General features: G+C 33.6%; 2 protein-coding genes and 3 pseudogenes across 5 annotated transcripts, besides 2 other annotated features; 4 read left to right on the top strand and 1 right to left on the bottom strand.

Annotated features, from left to right (window-relative positions):
• Positions 1-8,539: part of a mobile genetic element that runs on past the window's edge.
• Positions 17-966, top strand: TVAGG3_0071740 (organellar and viral DNA polymerase type B; the record flags this gene model as incomplete). Its single annotated transcript, XM_051221744.1, has 1 exon — positions 17-966. A coding segment is annotated over one exon (950 nt), but the record flags the coding sequence as incomplete, so codon positions are not given.
• TVAGG3_0071730 lies at positions 1,103-1,894 on the top strand (annotated as a pseudogene). The gene has a single exon. A coding segment is annotated over exon 1 (792 nt).
• On the top strand, positions 3,234-3,794 carry TVAGG3_0071720 (organellar and viral DNA polymerase type B; the record flags this gene model as incomplete). Its single annotated transcript, XM_051221743.1, has 1 exon — positions 3,234-3,794. The coding sequence occupies one exon, from the start codon at positions 3,234-3,236 to the stop codon at positions 3,792-3,794; it is 561 nt and encodes a 186-aa protein (XP_051106729.1).
• On the bottom strand, positions 3,867-4,429 carry TVAGG3_0071710 (annotated as a pseudogene). Its single transcript has one exon. A coding segment is annotated over exon 1 (563 nt).
• On the top strand, positions 7,164-7,584 carry TVAGG3_0071700 (annotated as a pseudogene). Its single transcript has one exon. A coding segment is annotated over exon 1 (421 nt).
• Positions 7,858-8,539: a terminal%2Cinverted (terminal inverted repeat of Maverick-1C transposon ID:TVAGG3_0071690).
• Positions 8,540-14,471: the final 5,932 nt, after the last annotated feature.

Raw genomic sequence — 14,471 nt, 5'->3', positions numbered from 1 at the left:
TTATTTCCTACTAAAGATGTATCGGAAGTTGTCTAAGTTAGAACACTCGGAAATAAAACAACTTCTTACAGAAGCTAACATAGAAGTAGCAAAACATTACGCAACAAACAAAAAAGCACTCGCTGACATCCTCAATGACTATAATGGTGCAATAAGTTATGATAGAATTCATGAGTTCATAAAGCCGCAACGCGGCGAGGACGAAGTCCATGCAAGAGCATTTCCTTTAAATGACATTGCTATTGACTTATATCATAAACGTTCAGTACCTCATGAAGTAAGAAGAGAAATGTTTGACATAACAAATGCAAACGTTGGTGAAACAAGAAGAAGAGACGACACACTGAAACAACAGAGAAGAGAGATGTTTAAGAGCGCTATAGAACAAGTTCGCAAAGCTAACGATGTCATTCGTTCCATTGACGACAAACCAAAAGAAGGTGAGAGATGGTTAAAGAAAGATGAAGAGAATAGGAAGAGGAATGTGAAGTCAGGCAATAGACTCATTGACTTTAACATCGAAGCTTTAGATGAACCAAACAGAGACTACTTACACAAACATTTCGGTAAGGTTTTCATGAGACTCTTAGAGAAGATTAAAATAAACTCCCAACAAAGATGGATGGTATGTTATAAACTTGGTGGAAAGTATGAATGTTCTACGTTAAACCTCAATAATATTGGAACATTACTACATCAGCTCTTGAAGGAGAACTTTATATCAGAGATAGAAGCAAATGCTGCAGGTATTGTTGAAATGCACTATGACTTCTTCTTGACAAACATAAAGAATCTTACCGAAATAAAGATGTATGATTTAACAGAATATGAAGGCTTAACGATGTCAGATGTAAAGAAAGGCAAACCAAAAAAGAGACCATATAGAGATGAAAGCACACTGACAAATGACCAGAAAGCCATTTTGGAAGCTCTTAAGCAAACAGGAAACCCAGCACTTATAGAAAGCTTTTGGAAAGATAATGGTGAAAAGAAGTTTTATAAGAAGAGAAGCGGTCAGTTCTGGAAGTATCTTTGCACATTACCTATAAATCTTGAGCGCTACCAAATCTTCAATGAATTGAACAAAAGAACTGCAACACTTATGACAGAAGACAATTGTTTCGTTTATGCTTGCATTCAGGCTGGAGTAGATGGAGAGACTATTGACCACATGAGAGAAGTCATTCGTGTTAGAGACTTTCCTCAAAGTAAAGTACAAGAAATTTCTGACGCAACAGGTATAGCATTTAATGTTACCATTGGTTATTTCAATGACTCAAGACATAATGAAATAAAGAGATACACACCAAAAGAATGTGAAACTGTTCGAACTCTTGACTTACTTCTTGTTGAAGACCACTACATGCTAAATGAAAGATTACCAATGACAACATATTTCATTCGCAACTATATAGAAATCTTGAAGGAGTGTGGTGGAATGAACATTGAGAAACAGATGAAGATTTATACAAAGAGAGAGAAAAATATGTAGTTCGTTATGATAGAACAACACCGTTATGGGATGTTATGAAAACATTGTGGGAGTGCAAATATTTCGAACCTATTTCTTATGGAGAACTTTTCACATATACGACTGACTTATATAAACAGAACCTTGCACCATTTAAAGATTTGACATATGCTCCAAAGTATTGTGTACAACTGAAGAAGAAAGCAGAGTCAAAAGAAGTAAATAAAAATAAGTGCAAGTTCATTCCTGAGCACGTTTTCTTTGCTGACTTTGAGTGTAGCACAGACGGCTTTCATAAAGCTTTTAACATCTGTTACGACAGTGAAGATGGTTCAGTGAGTGAAAGCATATGGGGTCAGAACTGTGCAACAGAATTTTTGGAACGACTTCCTGACAAGAGTTTAATATATTTCCATAACCTCAGCTATGATATAAACTTCATCTTAAGACACATGACAGAAGTGAAAGGAACTCCCATCATTAAAGGTTCACGAACAATGCAAATAACTGGCTTATATAAAGGAAGGGCAATTATTATAAAAGACTCTTACAGTGTTATAAATAAGAAGCTTAAACTATTTCCTGCTATGTTTAACTTACAAACAGGACCGAAAGAAGATTTCCATACAACTACTACAGCAGTGTTTTGTTAGCAAATGACAACAGAATTGGTGTCATTTCTGAAGCATGTAAGTTTATCCGGGATGCAGATACATTCATGAAAAACATAGATTCCATCAAAGGTTGCAGAATAGATGAGAACCACTTCGACTTAGAAAAGTATAGCTCATTTTATTGCAAACAAGATGTAAGAATTTTAAGAGAAGGTTTTGTTAAGTTCCGCAATGACATATTGAAAGAATTTGATTTAAACGTTTATGACTACGTTAGTATTTGTTCTATTGCTAACAAATTGTTTGAGAACAGAGTGTACTTCCCGAATGGAAATTTATATGACCTCTCAAATAAACCAAGAGAATTTATTTCACGCTGTATTCAAGGTGGAAGATGTATGCTGTCAGATAACATGAAACAAAAGAGCGAAAAGAAACTCATTGCTGACTTCGACGCTGTTTCATTATACCCTTCAGCAATTGCAAGACTCTATACTTTAGAAGGTATACCGAAAGTATTGAAGGAAGAAATGTTAAGCACAGAGTATCTCATGAGACATTTATTCGATGACGACCAAAAGGAACCCATTGGTGAAAAGTTTATGTCTGGCTTCTTTGTTCTCATTAAGATAACAGAGATTGGAATACATAGACACTTTCCTTTAATAGTTTGTGACCCTGAACTAAATCCAGAACTTAACGTTCCCAGAAGTTCAAACACTTGCTGTTTAATGTATGTTGACCATATAACATTACAAGACCTCATAAAATATCAAGGTGTCAAATGTGAAGTGTTGCAAGGATACTATTACGATGGAAACAGAGATATTAGAATAAGAGATGAAGTAAAGAAGTTGTTTGAGTTAAGGTTAAAGTATAAGAAAGAAGGAAATCCTTTGCAAGAAAATATAAAGCTCATTCTGAACAGTATTTATGGCAAAACTATTCTATCTCATATTGAGTCAAAAATAACCATAGTAAATGACAAAGATGCTATAAGATATGCCATCAGAAACTACAACCATATAGTGAAGTTCGAAGGTTTGGATGGTTCAGATAAAACTATTTTCAAGCTAACGAAAAGCATTTGCAGACACTTTAACTTCTGTCCACTTGGTGTTAACATTCTGTCTATGTCGAAGAGAATAATGTGTGAAGTATTCTGTACTGCAGAAGATATGGGACTTCAAATATTTTACCAGGACTGTGATAGCATGCATATTTTCAATGAAGACATACCAAAGCTTGCAGCAGAGTTTAAGAAGAGATACGGTAGAGAACTTATTGGTAAAACATTAGGTCAGTTCCATTCTGACTTCGCAGAAATAACACCTGGAAAACAAAGTTTAGCATACAAGTCAATATTTTGTGGAAAGAAGACTTACATAGACTTACTCACTAACGATTTAAATGAAGTTGCATTCCATGCACGTTGCAAAGGTGTCAAACAAGACGTCCTTGCTTTAACAGCAAATGAAATGTTTCCTGAAGCTATACAATGCTATTACAATGAAGATAAGAACATTCACATACCTGTTGGAACATATGACAAAGACTCTGAGTTCAGTTTAATGAAACTTTACAAAGCACTTCATGATGGTCAAGAGATTGGATTTGACTTATGTAAGTCATGTCAACCTTGCTTTGAAGAGAAGTTTAACTTCTCAATAACAACTAAAACAAGCTTTATTCGTAAGTTGAAGTTCTGAGGTCATTTATTTTTGTCAGCAATGAGGTCATGAATGAGGTCATTCGTGATAAAAATAAGCTCATGTGGTCATTTACAATACTGCGATGGTAGAGTTTAAGAGTTGTGCTTCAATGTAGAGACAGTCCTTATGGTCTGGATGTAGCAAAACAGGTGCTTTATGGTCATGAGTGGAGAACATGTCTATCCAAAACTCACGATTGAAGCCAGTTAATTTATAGTATTTAGGGTTAGGAAGTGGTGAAGTTCTTGTATGACCAATGAACTCATTTTCAACTCCTTTACTTAAGTTTGAATATAATATAGCTTGCTTTCTATCCCAAATACCTGGAAATCTAATTACGGAAAATTCATTTTTCCTCGGAAGCATTGCATCATAATTGAAAACATTCTTGAAATCATCACTTGGTTCAGAGATTTGAAATCTTATACGTAATGGATTTTCTTTCTCTTTAGCTACTTCATTGAATGGTGAGAATACAATGAATTGACAGTCATGAGTTCCATCAGCATTTTCATTAAATTCATAATGAAAGTCTATAAGTTGTGGCTGACTACCTTCTTCTTTCAGTTGTGCAAGAAACTCACGTAAAGGCTGTAAAGTTTGTACTTCAATGTTAAACTTTTTTCGAACATCTCATTAAATGAAATCATACATTGTTGCAATGTTGTATCGTCTTTAAAGTATTTGTATATGTGAATGTTTTGGGCGCTTAAAGACTGTTCGTCATTTTCTATCTCGACTTGAAGTATAAAGTCAACCTTTCTGAAAGCACGTGTTATATACATAGCTGTTATGCCAATGTACTTCTCTTCATTTATGTTCACAATCCAGTCTGTTGGAAACTTAAACGTTACTCTGTTCCCCTTTATTTTGACGTCAGGGTTTTCACTACTGAACGCAAACAGATAAAGGTATTTGTCTATACATTTAATTCGGATAAAAATAAACCATTTACTCTTTCTTTGCTTCAGCTTCTTTAGCTTTTGCTTCAGCTTCTTCTCTAGCTTTCTTCGCCAGCAAACGTGGGTTCTTTTGTCTTCCAGCAGCTAATGCAGCAAGTTGTTTTTCACTAAGTTTTCTCTTTGGTCTCTCTGGCTTTTGTTCTTGTTTTTGTTTCCTTCAGTTCGGATAAAATTTGCTCACGAATTTCTTTCTTCAATGCTTCAACATCTATGACCCCCTTGGGTCTTGTCCGTAGGGCTTGTCTGAGTCATTTGACTGCAGATAAAAAACAAAATTAAAACTTTAACCGATGTAAAATGAGCTTGTCAAAATCAGAGCGAGAGTCTATTATATTAAATGACGCAAGAGGAATACAACATCCTTTCTATTACGTAAGTCAGAGTAAAGATGGTAAAATATACGTAAGAAAAAGAAAGGTTCCATTAGCGAATGCAGAAAGCGACAACATTAAGGTGTATGGCAAGGGTGAAGTCCACGAAGCCCATGTTAAGCCTTTGTTCAAACTGAAAAGTCAATAGAACAAGAAGAAAAGAAGCCAGATGTACTTTCAATAACGAACCAAGAGTTTATTGCAAAGTTCGTGAATTTTCATTGAAAAACAAACCGAGTCAAAGAACCTGACCCACCAGTGAAAGAAGTTGAGACAAAAGAGAATGTACAGTTCATTGAAAATGTCAAGAAACAACTTCCACCACGAATGCCAAGAAGAAGAGTGGAATAATGAAGTAAATAGATATTTTTATCTGAAGTAAATACATGCAGAACGAACAGCTAAACGAATTTACTCCAGCAGAGCATATTCATCAGATTCGCTCATATTTCGATATCATAGACAATGCAGTTCAAATTGGTGACACTAATAGAAAATATTCTGACGCAAAGATTCCATCACAACCTGGAACTGCTAAAGATAACACATGGGTAACATCCAATCTCTCACCTCCTGGTGAAAATATGTTGGACCCTTACAATACATTCATTACGTATAAAATGGAAGGTTAATTTATTGTAGATAAATAAATTGGTTCAGGTTCCAATAAAACAAACCCACCAGGATTTTGGATTGGTTTCGATGACGCTTTTCTATGCAGTTGCTGGATATCAAATCCTTGCAAATGGTCGTATCGTATATTCTCAAGACAACGCAAGAGAAGAAGCATATATAACTTCAAACTCACAAACTACCGAACAAATAAAGAAAGTAGATGTTTCTCGAAGACTCGACATGAAGATGTATGGAGTCATTCGGGAACATGCAGAACAGGACAAATTGTTAGTGGTCCAATTACAGCAGGAAAATCATTTGATTTTAAGCTTCGTTTAAGAATTCCTGTTAGAAGATTCCTTCCATTAGAAGCTCTTCGATTTATTCCAGCTTTTGCAGGAAACATTCAGCTTAAAAGTAAAGTTCAGTAAGCGACGCCTTACAATGCACATCTATATCTGTAAATGATATCATTGCTTTCAATTCAACTCTTAAAGTTGCATTTGCTTCAGATTCAAATCCACCGACAAATAAATTTGTTCCATGGAATGAACCATTCACTATGATAACGAAGGCAGTAGAAGCTAGTGGAACAGTTACTATTACAACTGTAACCCAGCAACTATTTCGAACAAAGATGGATTTTAATGAATGTTTCATTCATCCAAAGTCATTCTCTTTAGACCCTAACATTTATACAGAACTTGTAGAACATTATACAAACGAGGCTTTATGTTTTCCTGTTAAAGTTATGGATTGGATTCCTATGGACGGTTCATTCTCAAAGAATACAGATAGTTCAAGTGCACATTTACAGCAGCTTATACACCTATTAATGTTAAAAGTATTTGGGCACTATTTAGAAAGAAAGACAACTATTATGTTAATTTTGAGAACCCTAAGTTTAAATATCTTCAGCTTTCCATGGGAGCTTATGGAAATATGCCTGCAGAACCTGAAAAATTCATATGGACCTGTATTTTATGAAATGGTTGCGAACGCTTGCAATACAAACAATGATATGATAGGATTTAATGAAGATGTTATGAGGTCATTGGTGGATGATGGTAGTGTGGAACATAAATGGGATAGCTATGACAACACACATTTCTTATGTGGTTTTCCAACAGAAGTGGACTTTTGCTTCCAGCAAGGTCAAACATCTACTGCTCCAATAACATACAAATTGTCTGTTAAAGGACCTATTGAACTAGCAACTGAAAACGTACCAAAGCCACTTATTGGATTTATGAGGGATTGTTGCTTTGCCATTCAGGTGCGTGCTAATGGCATCCCCATAATAAGATTAGATGACTATAACTTAGCTACGGACGACAGTGAGGAATAAAGGATGAACGTTTATTTTTAAAGGCTTATAAATGAGTTCTTCATCAAGCTCTCGTGAACCTTCACCATCTATGAAACAAACTTTACCAAACGATTATGGAGCACACTATTGAATATTTCTTACGAGCTGCACAATGGCAAAGAGCAGTCTCACCAAGGTTAGGTGTTCCACCAGCTCCTGTCAAAAATAGCATTTGGTCAAGTCCTTATATAAAATATGGTCTCCCACTAGGTTTGCTAGCTACAGCAGGAGCAGTAATGATGTTGAAAAGAAATAAAGCAAATGTTGTAAATAATACTGAAGTAGCTGAAGTTAAACAAACTCCGACACCATCGCCAAAACCAACGCCTTCACAAACAACACTTTCAATGACTCCTGAACCTATGGAATTACAAACTCCTGTTCAAAAGTCAACTCCAAAACCGACTCCAACATTTAAACCAGAACCTACTCCTCAAATAAATCGTAAAACTCCTGCGTTTCCTTACTGAAAAAATAACGTTATTTTTATTTAATATTATAATTTTTATTTGATTGAAATGACGACTAAAGTCACTGAAGCAATGAAACAAAAGTTTTTGGTAGAATACATTAAATCAGGAACTATTTCCAGAAGGTTTTTACATTCATACTATGAAGGATGGTAGAGTTCAGTTTAGAAAGATAAAGCAACCATTAGATAGAGAAGGAATTTTGAGAAAGATTAAACTTCATGAGGACAACATTGCTGAACTTAAGAAGAAGTTAGAAGAGTTGGATAAAGGAAGAGAGTTATAAAGCAATGAATTCAACAGGGTGAAAAAACATGTGAAAAAAGAGGTGAGATCTCACCACTTCACCTAAATTTATTTTTGTGCTATGTTTTCATACGTGTGAGGGTGGTGATATCATTAATTTTAAGTTTATTTTTATTTTATTTTTTATTTTAATTTTATATAAATGACAGAACAAAAGCAACTCATTCGAATTCCACAGTATAACAAACATACATTTAAACATTTATTCTTCCTTCCTGAACATAACATGTTCTTTCAAATACATCCGAGACCAGTTGACTTTTCATTGACTGTGTATAAAGATAGAAATAGTTATATCATTAAACCATACGATGACGAAGGTAAGTTATGTAAATTGTACGTTAAGAAGTTAGAGAAAGTTTATGGCTTCAAGTATGACTACAATAGGGTTAACACTGATGATGAAGATATTGAGGAAAATTTATGAGAACATTAGTGAAGTCGTTAGTGAGAACGATAGTGAGAACGTTTATTTTTTACATTAGTGAGTTCGTTAGTGAAGTGGTTGGCGGCTTTGTAAATATTTAAGGTTAAGTTAGTGTTGTCGTTTGTGTTGTAAATATACGTTAATGGTTTTGTAAAGTGTCAAACCATTATCTTGGGTAAGGTGGAACGCAGTGCCACCATAACCAAGATAACCATACTAACTACATTTACGATGAAGTCATGACAAAACATTTACGATGAAATCATGACAAAGCATATACGAAGAAGTCATGACAAAACATTTACGATGAAATCATGACAAAGCATTTACGATGAAGTCATGACAAAACATTTACGATGAAATCATGACAAAGCATTTATGTTTAGTTTCGATGAAGTGTTTACGAAGAAGTTTTGACAAAGCATTTACGAAGAAATCATGACAAAACATATACGATGAAATCATGACAAAACATATACGTTTAAGTTCGATGAAGTTTTGACAAAACATATACGATGAAGTTTTGACAAAGTGTTTACGTTTATGTTTGACAAAGTGTTTACGATGAAATCATGACAAAACATATACGACGAAGTTTTGACAAAGTGTTTACGAAGAAGTTTCGACAAAACATTTACGATGAAGTTTTGACAAAGTGTTTACGATGAAATCATGACAAAGCATTTACGATGAAATCATAACAAAACATTTACGATGAAGTCATGACAAAGCATTTACGATGAAATCATGACAAAACATATACGAAGAAGTCATGACAAAACATTTACGATGAAATCATGACAAAGCATTTATGTTTAGTTTCGATGAAGTCATGACAAATCATTTACGATGAAATCATGACAAAGCATTTACGATGAAATCATAACAAAACATTTACGTTTAGTTTACGATGAAGTCATGACAAATATTTACGATGAAATCATAACAAAACATTTACGTTTAGTTTACGATGAAGTCATGACAAAGCATTTACGATGAAGTCATGACAAAACATATACGATGAAATACTTGTAAATGAAGCTTTATAAAGTATGATTGGAATTTATTTTTGCATTAATCCTGCTGTGTTGTCAAAATGTCATGTTGTCATCATTTTTAAAAGAAGTTAAATAACCTGGTAGCACATGGTAACATGGTAACACCATCAGTTATTCAAAAATAATTCATAAGTGCCTTCCTCCTTTCGTACCTGTTGTCAAAATGTCATGTTGTCAGTAATTTTAAGAGAAGTTAAATAACCTGGTAGCACATGGTAACATGGTAACACTGAAAACATTTACGTTTAAGTTCGACAAAGCATTTACGATGAAGTTTTGACAAAACATTTACGACGAAGTCTTGACAAAACATTTACGAAGAAGTCATGACAAAGCATATACGATGAAGTTTTGACAAAACATTTACGAAGAAGTCATGACAAAGCATATACGAAGAAGTCATGACAAAACATTTACGATGAAATCATGACAAAGCATTTACGATGAAGTCATGACAAAACATTTACGATGAAATCATGACAAAGCATTTATGTTTAGTTTCGATGAAGTGTTTACGAAGAAGTTTTGACAAAGCATTTACGAAGAAATCATGACAAAACATATACGATGAAATCATGACAAAACATATACGTTTAAGTTCGATGAAGTTTTGACAAAACATATACGATGAAGTTTTGACAAAGTGTTTACGTTTATGTTTGACAAAGTGTTTACGATGAAATCATGACAAAACATATACGACGAAGTTTTGACAAAGTGTTTACGAAGAAGTTTCGACAAAACATTTACGATGAAGTTTTGACAAAGTGTTTACGATGAAATCATGACAAAGCATTTACGATGAAATCATAACAAAACATTTACGATGAAGTCATGACAAAGCATTTACGATGAAATCATGACAAAAATATACGAAGAAGTCATGACAAAACATTTACGATGAAATCATGACAAAGCATTTATGTTTAGTTTCGATGAAGTCATGACAAATCATTTACGATGAAATCATGACAAAGCATTTACGATGAAATCATAACAAAACATTTACGTTTAGTTTACGATGAAGTCATGACAAATATTTACGATGAAATCATAACAAAACATTTACGTTTAGTTTACGATGAAGTCATGACAAAGCATTTACGATGAAGTCATGACAAAACATATACGATGAAATACTTGTAAATGAAGCTTTATAAAGTATGATTGGAATTTATTTTTGCATTAATCCTGCTGTGTTGTCAAAATGTCATGTTGTCATCATTTTTAAAAGAAGTTAAATAACCTGGTAGCACATGGTAACATGGTAACACCATCAGTTATTCAAAAATAATTCATGAGTGCCTTCCTCCTTTCGTACCTGTTGTCAAAATGTCATGTTGTCAGTAATTTTAAGAGAAGTTAAATAACCTGGTAGCACATGGTAACATGGTAACACTGAAAACATTTACGTTTAAGTTCGACAAAGCATTTACGATGAAGTTTTGACAAAACATTTACGACGAAGTCTTGACAAAACATTTACGAAGAAGTCATGACAAAGCATATACGATGAAGTTTTGACAAAACATTTACGAAGAAGTCATGACAAAACATATACGTTTAAGTTCGATGAAATCATGACAAAGCGTTTACGTTTAAGTTCGACAAAGCATTTACGAAGAAGTTTTGACAAAGCATTTACGTTTAAGTTCGATGAAGTCATGACAAAGCATTTACGAAGAAGTTTATACAAAACATTTACGAAGAAGTCATGACAAAACATTATTTTTGGTGTAAATTCACGAGAAAGCTAAAGCAATCTGAGCCGCTAAGCGGCGAGGATGAAAAAAGAGGTGAAAAAACAGGTGAGATCTCACCTCTTCACCTAAACATTATTTTTGGGTCATTTACACTCATTACGATGAAATCATGACAAAGTGTTTACGTTTAAGTTTTGACAAAGTGTTTACGTTTAGTTTACGATGAAATCATGACAAAGCATTTACGATGAAATCATGACAAAGCATTTATGTTTAGTTTCGATGAAGTCATGACAAAGCATTTACGAAGAAGTTTTGACAAAGTCATGACAAATCATTTACGAAGAAATCTTGACAAATCATTTACGAAGAAATCTTGACAAAACATATACGACAAAGTCTTGACAAAACGTATACCATGAAATCATGACAAAGTGTTTACGTTTAAGTTCGATGAAGCATTTACGAAGAAGTTTTGACAAAGTCATGACAAATCATTTACGAAGAACTTATGACAAAGTCATGACAAATCATTTACGATGAAACCTTGACAAAATCATGACAAAACATTTACGAAGAACTTATGACAAAGCATATGCGAAGAAATCTTGACAAAACATATACGAAGAAGTTCGATGAAATCTTGACAAAACATTTACGATGAAATCATGACAAATCATTTACGATGAAATCTTGACAAAACATATACGATGAAATCTTGACAAATCATTTACGATGAAACCTTGACAAAGTCATGACAAAGCATTTACGATGAAGTTATGACAAATCATTTACGAAGAAGTTATGACAAAGTCATTTACGATGAAACCTTGACAAAGTCATGACAAAGCATTTACGATGAAGTCTTGACAAAACATTTACGATGAAGTTATGACAAATCATTTACGAAGAAGTCATGACAAAGCATTTACGATGAAGTCTTGACAAAGTCTTGACAAAACATTTACGATGAAGTCTTGACAAAATATATACGAAGAAGTCTTGACAAAACATTTACGAAGAAGTCATGACAAAGCATTTACGATGAAGTCTTGACAAAGTCTTGACAAAACATTTACGAAGAAGTCATGACAAAACATTTACGATGAAGTCTTGACAAAACATTTACGATGAAGTCTTGACAAAACATTTACGATGAAGTTTTGTCATTTGTGCTGAGGTTAGTACTTGTCGTTAGTGTGGAGTTTGTGTTTGTTGTTAGTGAGAGAATAAATTAAATCATGAACTTTGCCATGGTCTCTGTCCCTAGTAGTTTTCATTAAGTTTGGAAATAATGAAAGTCATAAACTTTGCCATGTCTCTGTCCCTAGTAGTTTTCATTATCTCACAGAGTTAATGAAAGTCATACTTTCTATCAGATGAAGCATGCAGATGAACATAACGAAAGTTAGTGAGTTTGCCACGAGTTATGAATAAAATATTGGTATATTAGATGAGATAGCTGATGAAACAGATGAAGATAAATTAAATCTTGGACTTTGCCACACTCTGTCCCTAGTTCCTCAAAATCCTTGACAACGTTGCTTAGAAATTTTGGTTCAAAACCTCATCTGATTTTAATCTGTTTATGCTACCTGTTAAGTTTCGCGAGATTAATAATGTCATGGAGTTATATAAAAAGGAGGGACAGCTAGGGACACTGGAAGTACTTGTTTAAGGCTATCTGTTAAGATTGCATGAAATACTAAAAAGTCATGAAATCCATTATCGCTGTGCTAGCTTCACCTTAGAGTAAAATGACAAATAAAGTCACTGAAGCAATGAAACAAAAGTTTTTGGTAGAATACATTAAATCAGAAACTATTCCAGAAGGTTTTACATTCATACTATGAAGGATGGTAGAGTTCAGTTTAGAAAGATAAAGCAACCATTAGATAAAGAAGGAATTTTGAGAAAGATTAAACTTCATGAGGACAACATTGCTGAACTTAAGAAGAAGTTAGAAGAGTTGGATAAAGGAAGAGAGTTATAAAGCAATGAATTCAACAGGGTGAAAAAACATGTTGAAAAAAGAGGTGAGATCTCACCACTTCACCTAAAATTTATTTTTGTGCTATGTTTTCATACGTGTGGGAGTGGTGATATCATTAATTTTTAAGTTTATTTTTTATTTTATTTTTAAGTTTATTTTTATATAAATGACGAAAACTATTGAGATAACAAACTACAACGGTCATGAGTTCAAGAATTTGTTCTTCGTTCCTCGTGAAAATACATTCTATCAGATACGAGGGAGAAAGGGTAAAGTTAGTTTGAGCGTTATGACTACAAGCATAATGGAAAGTTTATACAAGCATATGATACAAACGGTAAGCGTGTTTCATTAGCTTTGTCAAACTTACAGGTATAAACTATGACAGTGATTTGACCTATATGAAGAAGAAAGTGAGTCAGAAGATTATGAGCTGTTATATGAAGCACAGCAATGGGAGGAGTTGCATACTTTTGTAAGTGAGAACGTTTATTTTTTTACATTAAGTGAGGTGAAGTGGTTGACGGCTTTGTAAATATTTAAGGTTAAGTTAGTGTTGTCGTTTGTGTTGTAAATATACGTTAATGTTTTGTAAAGTGTCAAACCATTATCTTGGTAAGGTGGAACGCAGTGCCACCATAACCAAGATAACCATACTAACTACATTTACGATGAAGTCATGACAAAACATTTACGATGAAATCATGACAAAGCATTTACGAAGAAGTCATGACAAAACATTTACGATGAAATCATGACAAGCATTTACGATGAAGTCATGACAAAACATTTACGATGAAATCATGACAAAGCATTTATGTTTAGTTTCGATGAAGTGTTTACGAAGAAGTTTGACAAAGCATTTACGAAGAAATCATGACAAAACATATACGATGAAATCATGACAAAACATATACGTTTAAGTTCGATGAAGTTTTGACAAAACATATACGATGAAGTTTTGACAAAGTGTTTACGTTTATGTTTGACAAAGTGTTTACGATGAAATCATGACAAAACATATACGACGAAGTTTTGACAAAGTGTTTACGAAGAAGTTTCGACAAAACATTTACGATGAAGTTTTGACAAAGTGTTTACGATGAAATCATGACAAAGCATTTACGATAAATCATAACAAAACATTTACGATGAAGTCATGACAAAGCATTTACGATGAAATCATGACAAAACATATACGAAGAAGTCATGACAAAACATTTACGATGAAATCATGACAAAGCATTTATGTTTAGTTTCGATGAAGTCATGACAAATCATTTACGATGAAATCATGACAAAGCATTTACGATGAAATCATAACAAAACATTTACGTTTAGTTTACGATGAAGTCATGACAAATATTTACGATGAAATCATAACAAAACATTTACGTTTA

This window comes from Trichomonas vaginalis, chromosome IV (genome assembly GCF_026262505.1).
Source record: "Trichomonas vaginalis G3 chromosome IV, whole genome shotgun sequence".
Taxonomy (NCBI): Eukaryota; Parabasalia; order Trichomonadida; family Trichomonadidae; genus Trichomonas; species Trichomonas vaginalis.
The sequence above is the reverse complement of the archived record's forward strand: the minus strand, read 5'-3'. Positions and strand labels throughout refer to the sequence as shown.